This window comes from Muscardinus avellanarius (genome assembly GCF_963383645.1).
Source record: "Muscardinus avellanarius genome assembly, chromosome: 19".
In the NCBI taxonomy this organism is placed as follows: domain Eukaryota; kingdom Metazoa; phylum Chordata; class Mammalia; order Rodentia; family Gliridae; genus Muscardinus; species Muscardinus avellanarius.
In genome coordinates, this window is record NC_137805.1 from 42,670,936 (window position 1) to 42,686,743 (window position 15,808).

General features: G+C 51.6%; 1 protein-coding gene across 5 annotated transcripts in view; it reads right to left on the minus strand.

The window, feature by feature from the left end:
* DLGAP4 (DLG associated protein 4) overlaps positions 1-15,808 on the minus strand; it is a gene marked incomplete at both ends in the record, with an annotated part of 86,540 nt that overhangs the window by 10,760 nt on the left and 59,972 nt on the right. For 3 of the 5 annotated variants that reach the window (XM_080716273.1, XM_080716271.1, XM_080716274.1), the window contains 3 exons: positions 3,689-4,101; positions 4,622-4,710; positions 8,141-8,502. In XM_080716273.1, coding sequence (XP_080572399.1) covers positions 3,689-4,101; positions 4,622-4,710; positions 8,141-8,502 — 864 coding nt within the window. Of the gene's footprint in view, positions 1-3,688; positions 4,102-4,621; positions 4,711-4,948; positions 5,029-8,140; positions 8,503-15,808 lie in introns of all 5 variants that reach the window. The other 2 variants (XM_080716272.1, XM_080716275.1) reach the window with 1 other exon arrangement.

Below are 15,808 nucleotides of genomic sequence, written 5' to 3' on the forward strand. Positions count from 1 at the left end.
AACCTCCGATCTTCCTGTCTTGGGCTCCCAGTACTGGGATTATAGGCGTGCACCACCACACCTGGCTACATGTAATTTTTTTTTTTTTTTTTCAGTACTAGGGATAGAACCTAGGGGCAGTCTTCCTCCAAGCTACACCCCAGCTCTATTTCCCTATTTTCTTCCTTCCTTCGTAGGGAACGCAGGGGCATTGTACCTCTGAGCTACACCCCTAGCCCTATTTAGTCTTTATTTTTTGAAACAGGGTCTCACTAAGTTGCAAAGGGCCTCACTGTCCGTGAACCGTGATCCTCCGGTCTCCGAGTCCCGAATGCTTGGATTATAAGCATGCACCATCACACCCAGCTATTTTTTGGGAAACGGTCTTGCTGAGTACAAAGGCCTCAGTAAGTAGCTGAGGCTGGCTGCAGGCTTGCCAACTTCCTGTCTCAGCCTCCCAATTACTGGGATTACAAGTGTGTGCCACTATGCCTGGCTTATTTTCAACTTCATACCTAGTTAAACTGTGTGGGGTCTGAATAAAGACATGCAAAGTTCCTCTCCAACTAAAGATGTACTCCAATAAAATGATGGCTGAAAACCAACAAAGCAGACAATATGGTCTAAAAAGCAGGATGCCAGCTGGACGTGGTGGCGCACGCTTGTAATCCCAGCATTTGGGAAGCTGAGACAGGACCCGGGTTTGCAGACAGCCTCGGCTACTTAGCAAGGCCCTTTGCAACTCAAGTGAGACCTTGTTTCAAAATAAAGAATAAAAAATAGGACTGGGGGTATAGCTAGGAGGTAGAATGCCCCTGGGTTCCATCCCCAGTACTGTTAAAATAAAAAATAAAAAATAAATAAAATAAAAAGTAGACTGCCCATCATGAAAAGGGCCAAGGGCAGTCCCTGGTGATAAGAGGGACAGTCTCAGGGCAGCAGCGGAACCCAGGCCTAAACGGAGGACAACGGGACTAGGAAAATATGAAATCATGAGAATATCTGGTGTGTTAGAGTATTTGGGAAATACTGTTGATAAGGCTGGCAGATCTGGTAGAGCATGTGAAAAAATTACAAATAAGAATTCAGAAAATGGAGTTGGGCATAATGGTGCATGCTTATAATCCCAGCATTCGGGAGGCGGAGAAGGGAGGATCGCGGCTCACTGATAGCCTCAGCTACTTAGTGAGGCCCTCTGCAACTTAGTGTGACCCTGATTCAAAATAAAGAATAAAAAAATAGGGCAGGGGGTGTAGCTTGGAGGTTGAATGCTCCTGGATTCCATTCCCAGACCGGCAAAAAAAAAAAAAATAAATAAAAATAAATAAAAATAAAAATAAATCAGAAAACGGACCAGGCATGTGGCACATGCCAGACTAAGCAACGTGGCACGATCCTGTCTCAAAAACAAAAAATAACCAGGCGTGGTGGTTGTAATCCCCACGCATGGGAAGCGGAGACAGGAGGATCGCACTGGTTCACAGCCAGCCTTGCTGGCTTAAGAGACCCTGTTTCCAAATAAAAATATAAAATAGGTCTGGGAGTGTAGCCTGGAGGTAGAAGGGTTTCCAGGAACCCCAGTACCACCAAAACAAAAACAAAACCAAACCAAAAACACACAAAAAATAAGAAGGATGGGAATGTACTTCGGTGTAGCTCACCCCCTCACTCCTGGGTTTCATCCCCAGTACTACAGTACTACAAAAAAAAAAAAAAAAAAAAGTATGAAAGAAAATACCAGAACATACAGCTGATTAGTGCTGACAGTGGAGAAGGCTGCTGGATGGCTTCTGTCAGGCACCCTGGGTGCTCTTTGATCCTTGCCTCTGGTTTGATTTTTTACAAAATACATTATTGTAAAAAGTCATTAGGCGCATACTTGACAATAGCTCCCACACACAGTGGGTGGATCAAAGTTGGGAACTGGCCCAGATGACAGTGAAAACGCGACTCCACGCGCACTCTGACTCACCAAAGGGCCTCCTCAACCCAGTCAGGGCTACTGGGACTAAGACGTGGCTCCATCTTGTTGGACACTGTAAAGAGCTGCCCTTCCTGAACATTCTGTGGAGGAGCCACCAACTGGGGGCAGAGCTGCGCTGAACCAGATCAGGGCACGGGGCACCTGGAGCTTCCAGGGGCTGCTGCCCCCCCCCCCCCCGATGCTGGGCATTGAATCCAGGAACATTCTACCTCTGACCTATATCCCCACCCCTTTTATTTTTATAATTTTTATTTTATTTTATGGGAATTGAACCCAGAGGCACTCTACCTTCAAGCTACATCCCTAGCACTTTTTTATTCTTTATTTTAAAATATGGTCTCAATAAGTTGTGGAGGGCCTAAGTAGCTGAGTCTGGCCACAAACCTGCAATAATCCTGCTCAGCCTCCCAAGTACTGGGATTACAAGTACCCATCACCAGGCCTAACTGTCTATAGCCTTTTTTTTTTTTTTGGTACTTGGGGTGGAACCCAGGAACATTTTATCTCTAAACTAGACCCCCCAGCCATATTTTTTATTCTTTATTTTGAAACAGGGTCTCACTGAGTTGCAAAGGGCCTCATTAATTAGCAGAGGCTGTCCACAGTCTTCCAAATGCTGGGATTACAAGCATGTACCACCACACTGGGTTTCTCTACAGCTTTTTAAAAACTAATGTCTCATGCCGGGGGTGGTGGCGCACGCTTGTAATCCCCACGCTTGGGAGGCAGAGACAGGAGGATCGTGCAGGTTCAAAGCCAGCCGCGCGCGCTGGCTTAGGAGACCCTGTTTCCAAATAAAAAATGTAAAAATAGGTCTGGGAGTGTAGCCCAGAGGTAGAAGGGCTTCCAGGAACCCCAGTACCACCAAATAAATAAATAAATAAATAAATAAATAAATAAATAAAATGAAAAAGAAAAAAAAAAAAACCCACAAAACTAATGTTTTGTTTGTTTTGCAGTACTGGGGATGAAACCTAGGGGCATTCTACCTCTGAGTTATACCCCCAGCCTTATTTTTTATTCTTTATTTTGAAACGGTGTCACCAAGTTGCAGAGGGCCTTATTAAATAGCTGAGGCTGTCCATGAATTGCGATCCTCCTGTCTCAGTCTCCCAAATACTGGGATTACATAGCATGCGCCACCACACCCAGCTTCTTGTTTTGTTTTTAAATAGTCATGGTATAGATAAAAACCTAAACGGAAAAGTAAACACTTCTGTCTTGCCCATATGTAGGTTCCTTGTTTCCTACTGAGGCCCAGTTAGATGTCTAGTCCTTGGTACAAGGTAAACACTCAGTGAGGAGCTGTTGAAGGCGCATTTACGGTACCTGCTCTCCCTGTGTCCAACACTCCACCAGGCCCTTTACACTAATGATCGCAGTCAACCCTCCCACGCCTGTGCAGTCCGACGGGAGGGTTAGGGAACAGAGGCTCAGAGGACCCTGCCCAGGTTACATCACTAGTCAGGGAAGAGCTGAGTCCAAACCAAATGTGGCTGAGCCCACAGCCTGCACAACTATCAGCTGTGCTCAGAGTCCTACCCAGAAAGAGGACTGACTCATAGGTATGGATGGAAGGCAGGAAGAAAAGACTGGGGCAAAGAGGTGAGCACACAGAACTGGCCCAAGAACAGAGCCTGAGAGCCCTGCCTGCTCCGAGGCCTGGAGGTGGCCCCAAAGCTGGAGAACAACCGCGCACCACCCAGGCCCCTACCCAGTCCCCACCTTCTTCAGAGAGGTTGTTCTCTTTGGTCTCCTTGTCCATCTGGCAGCACCAGCCTTCCAGCCGCTCTGTTTCTGCCTGAAGCAGCTTCAGGAACCAGTAGCCATCTCGGCGGCAGGTCCCTGGCTGCACTGGCTCTGCTGGGGAGCTGGAGGAGGTCTCGAGCCAGGGGTCAGGCGGGGGCAGCGAGGACGCCTCGAGGGCAGGGTCGCTGTTGTCTCCATAGGAGAGGTTGCGCTTGATCTGGGCAATCTTGGGGGCCTGCCGGGGGCCGGCATCGATGCTGATGGAGTTGGGGTGTGGAGTACAGTCTGGGAGGCTCCTCTCAGATGACTTACAGCTTGAGTCATTGGCATCCTGGGTATCTGAGTCGGTGTCCCGTCGGGAGGACATACTGTGAGAAGGGGCGCTGCTTCTGTGGGTGGGGATGGGTAGGGTGGGGACAAGAAGGAGAAAGTCACCGAGAGGGCTAGAGACCAGAGGTCACTTGACCCGGACACACGGGAGACAGAGAAACGGATGCATCGTCTGCTCACCATGCGCCTGAAGCGGGTCCCACAGCCCCAGTCTCATTCTCGGCTCAGCCCTGGCCCCGCCCACCCATGCCCACACGCACACACACACAAGGACAAGGTCATAAGGTTGCCTGTTTACTGCAGTGGGGCCAGGAAGACCGCCAACATTAGTGTAGCTGGGGCCACGTCCCAGCCCAGCCTTGCCCCCCGCGGGCCGGCTGGTCTCACAGAGCAAGTGCTCATGTGCGCACCCCCCCACCCCCTGCCCAGCCTCCCACGCCCGGGCCACCGCCCGCACCCCAAACCCAGCTTGGTTATTAGAAATCCAGCAAGGAGAAGTGGGTTAGGGAGAGCAGGAGAGGTGAGAGCAGAGGGAGGGAGAGGAGAGGGAGAAGCAGCCGCCACCTCTGTCCGACTTACCGCCAGTCGTCCTCTACCTGAACCCCGATGGACTGGAATTTGGTAGCGGGACTGGGCTCCTCTTTTGGCACTGGCTGAATGCAGTCAACCTTATTGAAGGACAACGACAGCAACGGCACGGAGACAAAGACAAAAATAAAAAACAAACACCACACTTGCTGCTGAAATTCACATTAGTGGGACGACGCAAACAGACGGGAGGACAGACGGACACGAGGCATGCGGACACTGCACGTGGGCCCGAGGCCGGACCAGGTTAAGCCGGGCACTGCTCATTCGCGAGGAGGCAGGAGGTGGGGTAGGGTGGAGATGACTGGCTTTCCCTACTCTGAGGAGGGTGCCATCACATCGATCGCTTTGGGTCCGTTGTCTTCCAAGAGGTGGGAACCGTTCCTTCTAGTCCTCTCCTTTACACGCATCAGAGAGAAGAAGAAAAAAAGGACGACGAAAGAGAAAAAGAACACACACACACACACACAAAGCCACAGCCGTTATCTGGTGTAGTCGAAGCTGGGGCTGTCTTGAGGCAAAGATCACTCCCCCAACCCTGTGGCTGAAGCCCGGAGGGGCAGGTAGGCGACTTCTGGACTAAGGGCGGACCGTGGACGGCAGTGCTGGGTTTGCAAGAGCCAGTGACCCCACGGTACGCCATCCCTGGACCTCGGTTACAGCTGGCTGAGCCTGCCTGCAGCACTCGGTGGCCCTGGAGGGAATGGCCAGGGCCAAGTCCAAAACTAACATGTGCTCTGTAAAAGGGAAGAAACATGGCAACTGTGATGCCCTGAGCCCACCCATCTTTTCTGGAACAATAGTACCTGGCCACGAAGCAGCCAGGCCAGCGCTTCCAACACCACTCAAGAATGAGGGAGAAGCCGGTAGTGGTGGCCCATGCTTGTAATCTCAGACCTTGGGAGGCTGAGGAAGGAGGAGAGCAGGTTCAAGGCCAGCCTCAGCAACTTAGTGAGGCCCTTTGCAACTTAGTGGGACCCTGTTTCAAAATAAAAAATAAAATATGGCTGGGGGTGTAGCTCAGAGGCAGACTGCCCCTGGGTGAATCCCCAGTACCATAAAATACTGCCACCACCACCACTACTGATGGCGGTAGAGAGCCGGGCATGGTGGCACATGCCTGTAATCCCAGTACTTGGGTGTATAAGACAGGAGAATCATAGATTCGCAGCCAGCCTAGGTAACTTAGTGAAACCCTCAGCAATTTAGCAAGAGCCTGTCTCAAAAAGTAAAAAGGGCTGAGCGTAGTGTCATTTGCATATAATCTTAGTACTTGGGAGACTGAGACAGGAGGAACACAAGCTTGAAAACAGCCTCAGCAACAAAGCAAGACTCCCAGAAACCTAGAGTGAGACTGTGTTTCAAAAAAAAAAAAAAAAAAAAAAAACAAGCCAGGTGTGGTGGCACACACTTGTAATCCCAGCATTTGGGAGGCTGAGACCAGCATTGGGAGGCCAGCCTCAGCAACTTAGTGAGGCCCTTTGCAACTCAGTGAGACTCTGTTTTAAAATAAAGAATAAAAAACAGGGCTAGGGGTGTAGCTTGAAGGTAGAATGCCCCTGGGTTCCATCCCCAGTACCATAATAAAAATTATATATATATATATATATATATATATATATATATATATATATATATAAAAAGTGCTGAGACTGCTGCTTGAAGGTAGAATGCCTTTGGGTTCAATCCTCAGAACAAAACAACAACAACAACAACAAAACCCCCCCAAAACCAAAAACCAAAAAACCACCATGGGGCAGGACGAGGGCCTGGGGCCTCAGAGACTAGGCTGTCTGGTCTCTTGGTGTCATGGTCAGAAGCAGGTGTGGGGTGCAGCCTCAGCAGGAGTGGCTCAGGGAGCTCGGCACCTCCAGGAGCTGCAGTGAGGACGTGGAGACCGGGGAAAGGGATGCCCAGGATGGGCCCAAGTAGAGTCCTTGTCCTAGTGCCGTGTTCTGTGTGACAGGGGTCAAGGCTTGTACTAATGCTCCTGGGCCTTCTGGAAAGTAAGAGAATCTAGTCTGGCCACCAGGAGGGTGAGCTGCCCCAAGTCTTGGGTGGCAGGACTAGAGGTTGCTCCCTGCTCCCAAGAATCCCACCTGGAGGGGCTGTACAGGGTAGGGGCTGGACCCTTATGAAGAAGCCCAGCTGGGTGGGCCCCAAAGGAGCCCAGGAAACAATTGAGTCTCCTGGTCAACCTCCTCCCTGAGTCTATGTGGGGAAACCAAAGCCTGGGGCTACCTCTTGGGGAAAGCAAATCCAGGAGGTGGAAGAACTGGTTCCAAGTCTTCTCTACTCCACTCAGGGGCCAGAGCTGCCCCATGCTGCTGCTTCTAGTGCCTTGCCATCAGCGTGGCCACAAAGGCTTGCTCCGAGTGGCCGGGGATGGAGAGCCTGGCAGCCCCAAGCCACAAGGCACACCGCCTGCGCCTCCCTGACCGGCCTGAGTGCCTGCCTGCTGCGGCAGCCCCTCTCTCACGCGGAGGGCCAAGTGCGCTGCTTTCTCCTTCAGCCTAAAGGTCTGGCTGGGGAGAAAGGGCGTGCGTGTGCACACGTGTGTGTGTGTGCATTCCAGGGATATTCTCTCTCTGAACTATGGGTCCTTTTAAGGTGTAGAGGGCTGTGCTAAGTTGCTCAGGCTGCCTGGGAACCTATGATTCTCCTGTCTCAGCCTCCCAAGTACTGTGATTACTGGCGTGTGCCATCATGCCTGGCTAGAAAGACTCCTCTCACTTTGTATTCAGAGTTCAGCTGACAATGCAGACCATCAATGTGGGTACAGGCAGGAGGTACCACGAGGCGCACCGCCCTGCTGGGTGTGGTGGGCATGAGTGTGCAGGGGTTTGGCTTCCAGCAGAGCATGCGGGCTTGGGTCACATGGCCCAGTGCAGCCATCTCTGAGAGCCTTTCCTGTGGAGGGAGGCAATGGGGCCAGCACCACACTTATTCATTTGACATATGAGCCTGGGGCCTCAAGCCACCTACCTGTCCCCAAGGCCTGAGAGGGCTCTGGGCAAAGTTCCCCACGAGCAACCCAATGGCTCAAGGGCCCTGGGTCCTGGCCCTGGCCCATCGGCGTCTAGGTTCCACGTGGCTCCCGCTGCCAAGCGGGGCTGTGGCTTCTACGCCGAGCTGACCTTGGATTAGAGAACTGTTAGGCCAGTCCCACCTCCCATGGGTCGGCTGGCAGGGCAGAGGGTGGAGTGGACAGACAGACAGTGGACAGCAAACAGTAGACAGGGAATGGCTGGCTGAGTGTAACTACATTCACTAGGACAAACCCATTGGAGGAGCAGGAACACAGCCAGGCTGCAGACTGCAGCATGGGTGGGTAGATGTGAGGAAGGTGTGCTTGGGGTGGAATTTGGTTCAGCTACTTAGAGCAGATCCCCCCAACGGACACATCAAACCACCTTTCCCCAGGAGACCTAGCGGCCCTCCACCAGATGTAATTACACACAGGCAGATGCACAGAATGGGCTGAGAACACAGTGCAAAAGGGGCCCCTACTTGTATTCCTATTGATGAGAGTTTCCTTTTGGGGATGGCCTCGGAGTGAGACTCAGAGCTGGTCAGTGTCCCTTGTTCGCTCTTCAGAGATGCATGTTTTGGGGGTGGCTCTGGGGCTTCGGGAGCTGGGGTAATTCCGCCCCGTGTCACGCTGGGTGGCCGGGTACTGCTGTCCAGGCTGTCAGAAGAGTTGCTCAGGCCCGACTGGCTTGTCACCTCGCTCTTGTGGTCCTGGCTGTCCAGGTAGGTGTCCTGGGCGGACTCGGTACTGCTCTGGACCGTAACCGAGATGAACGGCTTCGATGTGGTGCGTGGAGGGACTGGTGGCGGGGTCTTCTTATACGCCACTAGGCATGATGAACCTGCAGGTGGGTGAGAAGAGGGCAGAGGAGCAGTGAAGCCTCCAGCCCTCTCAAGCCCCCTCCAGGGCGGAGGCCCTGCCTGACCTGCTTTGCTTAGTCACTCCCTCAGTGAGGATTCAGGGAGCAAGAGAATGAGAGTCAGAGCATGACCACGACAGACACTCGCAGGCCCTACTCACCACCATGCAAGGCCGATGCAACGTTCACTAAAGACACCCTCCGCCTCACAGCCACACACAAAGGTATTATCCAGCTGGGGAATGGCCTAGATGTCCAGGCGCACGGTGCCACGAGGCAAGACAGAGCCTGACCCAGGCCAGGACGTGGTGCCACACAGAAGAGCTCAGGACAGCTAGGGATGGCTGACTTTGCTTTCCTCAAGGTCACTAAGAGGCCTACTACTCTCTTTTTTCTCTACCCTACCCTACTCCCTCTGCAGGAATGCCCCTTCCATCTGGCGAAACCAACCTATCCTTCAGGATGTGGCTAACCCCTCTCCACCCTGCCATTCTCATCCTACTCCTCCTTAGGTGAAAACCCTACATACCAGCCTGCTACCCCCGAGACTCCGTCAGGTCAGGGTGACTCCCTGTTCTCTAAGCCACAGGATGCCAGGACCTGCCATTCCCAGCTCAGCTTGGAGCTGACGCTCAGCAGCACAGCCCAGGGTGCCACAGGCAGGCTGACTGCTTCCCAGAGGATGAATTTTCTGAAACAGAAGGTACTCTTCCAGCTGTGCTGCATCTGGGAGGGCTGGGTCTAACCCCTGGTCTTTCTCGGCATCTTGATTTCAAGGAGCCTCTGCCCTGTGGGGATCAAAGCAAGCAGGTCTTTCTGCTGGTCCTGGAGGCCAGAAGAGCCCGGCCTTCAAGGGCTACCGGTCATGGAATCAGCAACAACCCAAGGCCCAGGGCCACAGAGGATACACAGCACAGCAGAACCTGCCCCTGCTCCCAGGAGGTATCGCTACGCAAACCTATCAGAAAGGCTGCAGGGAAGTTACAACATCAAATGTTACAGAGGGTGTGGAGAGACCTACAGGATGAACCACCCTGGAAAGCAGACTGGCATGTTCTTATAAAACCAAACTTATAATTACAACCTGCAACGTCATTCTTGGGCATTTATTTAACAAAATTATAAGCATGAATGTTCGAAGCAGCTTTATTTGTAACTGCTGAAAACTAGAAATAATCTAGATGTCCCTTTTTTACTTTTTAGAATTTTGCGGCAGGGTCATGCTAAGTTGTGCCTGCTGGCCTGGAGCTTGCCATCCTCCGGCCTCTGCCTCCAGTCAGGGTAATACAGGTATGCGCCACTGTCCCGGACTGAAGGGATCCTTTTGTATTATTTCTCACACTGCATATACGATCTACAATTACCTAAAAATAGACAACTTAATTTAATTTTTTATTTTTGGTGGTACTGGGGATGGAACCCTGCCAGGGGAATTCTACCTCCGGACTATACCCCCAAACCTATTTTCAAAAAAATTTTATTTGGAAACAGTCTCATTAAATTGTTGAGGGCCTCACTAAGCTGAGGCTCTGTGTAACTCAGTGAGGCCCTGTTTTAAAATAAAGAATAAAAAACAAGGCAGGAATTGTAGCTCGGAGGTAGAATGCTCCTGGGTTCCATACCCAGACCTGCAAAAAAAGGGGAAAAAAGGCAAAAGAAAAAAAAAAAAGCAAAGAAAGAAAAGAAAAACCTGTCTATTCATCCAAGAGACATCTCGAAGCCAATACCTACTGATTTCCAGAAGAGCTGGGAGCTCTCACAGCAGAGTAACAACTACAAAACAAGCGACTAAAGTAACAGAATCACAGGGAGCCCAGGGGGCTGGGGGTGAGGTCTGTGCCCAAGGCCGCCTGGCGGGGACAGTGCTCTGGGATCGGAGCCAGGAGCACTCACTTCCCACTCTTCAAAATCTGCCAGCCATGCTTAGGCCTTGAGGAAACTCAGGATCCCCCAGACAGACACACCTGCCGTCTCTGGTTACCAACCTGAGAAGGTCAGAGCACTGATGGGGCAGCCCCTTCTCTGGGCTTAGAAGAAGGGTGGCAGGTGAGACAGGGCTTAGGTCACCAGGAGAAAGCCCCTCCAACATACCCCTTGCATGAGAGGGAACAAGCCCACTCAGGGAAGGAGGGCGGCTGTGCTTGGCTGATTGTAATGCAACAGGCTGGCAGCCCAAAGCTGGCCCATCTACTGTGCTTGGCCACTTTGGAGCGTTGTAACTCAAGGCTCAGAAAGGCTAGATAACGTGCTGGAGTTGGCAGCAGCCAGTGCAAGCACATCTGCTCAACGGCACAGCCAGCAGACAGGGGCCGCAGGTGTTGAAGACTTAATCACTACACTCCAGAGCCGGGCCCTGGGGCCAGTCACAGGATCACGCCTGAGCCAAGACCTCACTGCTGAGTAGGAAGGGTGTGAACTGAAGGCAGAGACCTGCTCCCAGGCCCTGGGTCTGCCAAAGGCAAGCTCCTGCTTCCACCTGGCCCTTTCAGTACCCTCGTCTGTTCAGTGGGCAGGGGTGGTTCTAGCTGCTAACAGCACACCATATTTTCCATTCACTTCCTCACTCAGAGACAGGTGCAGACTCTCCTCACTGAGTGGGGCAAGATCCTTGCTCTGGATCCCTTCTCCCCACTTGCCTGAAGTTTGCTCATTTGAGTATCCCTTTCATGGTAAGGGTCGAGGCTGGGGGCAGCATGAACCAGCCAAGCCTGGGTTCACACCAGCCCTGGCATTAGCGGAGTGTGGCCCTGTCTCCTCACAGAAAGGGAGTGATGGATGGGCTGGTGGCTGGTCCACTGATGATGGTGTGGAGGGAGTGGGGCCAGACTGTGACCATGTTCCAGCAACTAGCACTCTGACCACCTCAGGGGCAGTTCACCTCCAGAGCAGCTGTGGAAGCCAACTACCATCAGCGCCCAACAGTCAAGCCTGACTCGCTGGGTTTTCAGGAATGACTTATCTGGTCTAAAAGTCCCGGGGAAGCCGGGCGTGGTGGCGCACGCTTGTAATCCCAGCATTCGGGAGGCTGAGACCTGGAGGATCGCGGTTCGCGGACAGCCTCAGCTACTTAGTGAGGCCCTCTGCAACTCAGTGAGACCCGGTTTCAAAATAATAAAGAATAAAACATAGGGCAGGGGGTGTAGCCCGGAGGTCAAATGCCCCTGGGTTCCATCCCCAGACCCGCAAAAAAAAAAAAAAAAGTCCCAGGGAAGCAGGTGTGTGTGTGTGTGTGTGTGTGTGTGTGTGTGTGTGTTTTTCTGCCCTAGGTTGGAAGAGTGAAGCCAGTCCCAATTTGTCTGCTCTTTAAGGGAGGTGACAGTTATGTGGGGGAGCCAAAGCCTGGCTGAAGTCCCCATCTATGGGGGGCTGACAATGGCTATGAGGAGTTAGTGTGTTTGGTGGTCGCCATGATATGGCAGGGAAGAGGCTCCCCTTCTCCCAGGAGGCAGAGGGGCTTCCCACAGTCAGCAATCTGGAGGACAGAACTCCAGCTTCTCCCTGACAGCCGATGAGTCCTGCTGAAGCATGCAGAGGCCTGAGCTGCAGCTGAGACAGCCAGTCACTAGAGGGGAAGTGAACAGGCAAGAGGCCAGCTCAGAGGCATGAGGGCCAGATGTGATAAGAGGAAAAGTAAGCTTAGCTGGATTCCCTGTCTCCTGGCTCCAGGTCACAGCCAGATAAGTAGCGCTGGGGCTCCCCAGGGGGCACGATCTCTCTGCAGGGTGTCCTGCCCCCTGGGGCAGAGGGTGGGGCCTTGCCTCAAACAGGAATACTCAGGGTCAATGCAGGAAATGCAGGTCAACACTTTACCCTTGGCCCTGACAAGACCTCACTCTAGCCACCCCTTTTTCCTCTCCAGTTTCAAGTGTTATTTCCTCCGAGAGCCCTCCCAGCTGCTTTCCGCTATCACCCAGGAGCCCCCTCAGAGCATCCTTCCCATCTGCCATCAGTTCCTTTAATAGTTTCTGCAGGGTACAGGGGAACTCTCTTGGCACAAGTCTAAGGTAACAAAAGGTAAAAACACAAGGGCAGAACACTGTCAATGAATACTTGTTGAATAAGAAAATGCACCTCAGAATGACTATTAAAAAAACCCCTCAGTGCCAAAAATTAATTTTTTTTTTTTTTGCCATACTGGGGATGGAACCCAGGGACATTCTACCTCTGAGCTATATTCCCAGACTTATTTTTTATTCTTTATTTTATTTATTTTTGGTGGTACTGGGAGTGGAACCCAGAGGCTTTCTACCTCCGGGCTATACTCCCAGACCTTTTATTTTATTTTATTTAGAAACAGGGTCTCACTAAGTTGCTGAAAGCCTCACTAAGTAGCTGAGGCTGGCTTTGAACCCGTGCGATCCTCCTGTCTCAGCCTCCCAAGCGCTGGGATTACAAGCGTTCGCCACAACGCCCAGCTTTATTCTTTATTTTGAAACAGGGTCTCACTGAGTTGCATAAGGCCTAAGTAGTAGCTGAAGCTGTCCTTGAACCACGATCCTCCTGTCTCAGCCTCCCAAATGCTGGGATTACAAGCGTGCGCCACCATGCCCAACTTCAAATTTTTATTATAACAAAGGTTCCCAGGTATCTAGGTTCTCTCAATTCAGAGCCCTCCTCCTTGGGTTGTAGCTCAGTGTAGAGCACTTGTCTAGCATGCATGAGGCCCTGGGTGTAATCCTTAGTGCCCGAGTGAAACCAACCAATACTTTTAGAGGGAGGTGAATGGTCCAGAGACCCAAAACGTTGGGCTGGTCAGCCTTGCATCCTCTAGGATGTGACTGTTGTCCTCCCTGCCCTGGAGAGACGTTCTATTTGCCACAACTGACAACACAGCATATGGGTAACGACTCTTTCTCCATTCAGTGTGGAAAACTTCTAGATTTGCCTGGGAAGTCTGTGTGTGAGTATCCCTGCAGTGTGGCTGCTCCTGCTGGTCCTTGCACTTATTTTCAAAGATCCAGAGCACTTGCACTGGAGCACAGCACACTGAACCACCTGCCCCCAGTCTTGGTCCTTATGCCAAGCCTCAGAAAGGAGCCAGATGGGGACAGAGGCTCCATGCAGCCTGTCCCTGGCCTAGACGTCCAGCCCAGCCTCCCTGTCCCAGTGCACAAATTCTCACTTCTTTTAAGCAGAAGATCCCTTTGGTCTCATCATTTCTACTTTCTGCTCCAAGATTTTACCCACCAAACTATTTATCATGTCAGAACAAATTTGCTTCCACATTTTAATTTTTATTTTTTAGTGTCAAGTGTCTAAGATGGCCAAACAGAGCTTCAGATGCTCAGGATTAGCATGATTACATCCCCTACGGGATCTGGAGGGTACAGTAGGAAGCTCATGTTCTAAGTGTCTTGGAGGCCAGGCTAGATTTGGCCTGGCCCTCATGCCTGCCGGCTCCCAGGGACCCACTGGTAGGCAGGCTAGACAAGGGTCTTGGACTTGTGTATGGGAGTACTAGGGATGAAACCCTGGGCATTCCACCTCTGAGCTATACTCCTAGCCCTGTATTTTATTCATTTTGAAACAGGGTCTCACTAAGTTGTGGAGGGCCTCACTAAATAGCTGAGCCTGGTCATGAACCTGTGACCCTCCTGTCTTAGTCTCCCACGTAGTGGTATTACAGGCGTGCGCCACTGCACCCAGCAGCTCTGCTCTTCTTGAAGAGTCTAAGACCAAGCTAGGAGCCGGGCGTGGTGGCGCACGCTTGGGAGGCTGAGACAGGAGGATCTCGCAGGTTCGAAGCCAGCCTCAGCTACTTAGTGAGGCTCTCAGCAACTTAGTGAGACTGTTTCCAAATAGTATATAAAAAAAGGTCTGGGAGTATAGCCTGGAGGTAGAAGGCCCCTGGGTTCTACCCCCAGTACCCCCCCCACACAACCCCCCCCCCCAAAAAAAAAAACCAAGCTGGGTGTGGTGGTGCACACTTGCAATCCCAGTACTTGGGAGATTGAGACTGGAGGATCAAAGGTTCATGGCCAGTCTCAGCTATTTAGTGAGGCCCTCAGCAACTCAGTGATACCCTGTTTCAGAATAAAGAATAAAAAATAGGGCTGGGGGTGTAGCTTGGAGGTAGAAGGTCCCTGGACTCCATCCCCAGCACGTATGTATGTCCATAATAAAATAAAAAAGAAGAGCAGAGCCACAGTGGCAACTACAGTGGCGAGCTGACAAGCCTGCCAAGCTGGGAAAGGGCCTGTCAGAGGAAGGGCCAAGGACCTGGAAGATCCATTCCCTTTTCCACCCAAACGGAAGCCCATGAACCATACGGTCACATCAGGCGGCTCATTTGTATGCTGTGGTGAAAAGCACTCAAATTCCTTCCTCCTCTCCTCCCCTCCCCCAAGAGCAGGGGAAGCTGGGAAAGAATTCCAAACAGGTCAAGATCAGGGACATACTGTCCTCTTGTTAATTAATTTTTTGTGTTGGGGATTGAACAGAAACATTCTACCTCCAAGCTATACCCCCAGCCCTATTTTTTAGTATTTTGAAACAGGGTCTCCCTCCCTACGTTGCTGAGGCTGGCCTTGAACTTAGACCTTCCTGGACTGCCCTGGAGACCCGCTTCCCTGCTGACGGACACCCTGGTGCAATCTGAGTGCCACTTCCTCAATGTGCCCCAAGAGTCAGCAAAATCGTATGGGAGCACTTCTCATGCCAACACCCTTCCAAGTCCATCTGGGGGTCTTCCACTGCTCCCCAAAGCCAGGCTCTTCCCAACTTCCTCTCCGATTTTTCCTTTCTTCCCTGGACTACAGCCAAACTTCCCCAGACCACGCACATGGCTGTTCCCTGGCTTCCACATCCAATCCTGCCTTTCCTGGCCACTTGAGGACTCTGACCACGTCACTGCTTTGTTTGGAAACTTTGGATGAAGCCACAATTCACTCAGTAAGTAGATTAGGATAAACCAATCAGCGGGGGCATGAGGGCTTCCAGAACCAGCACCTACCTTAGGCCCAAGTCCCTACAAGCCACTAGGTTTACAAAGGCATGACGCTGGTGAAGACAGAAAGCTCAGAGAGCTGGCCCTGCTGCCTTCAGAGCTTTGACAAAGGCCAAGATGTAGTCCTGCGGATAATTTAACAGCTGAGCTTATTGTCCAGGGCCAGGCCTGGGCAAGCACTTCATGTTTAGCTAACTCTCATTATTTATGGATTCTGTATGTGCGAATTTATGTACTCACTTAAATTTACCTGTATCTGAAAACCCGCACTTGAGGGCTTTTGTGGCCATTTGCAGATGAGTGCACCTGATGTATACATTTGCAGCTAAGGTGGGACAAGGT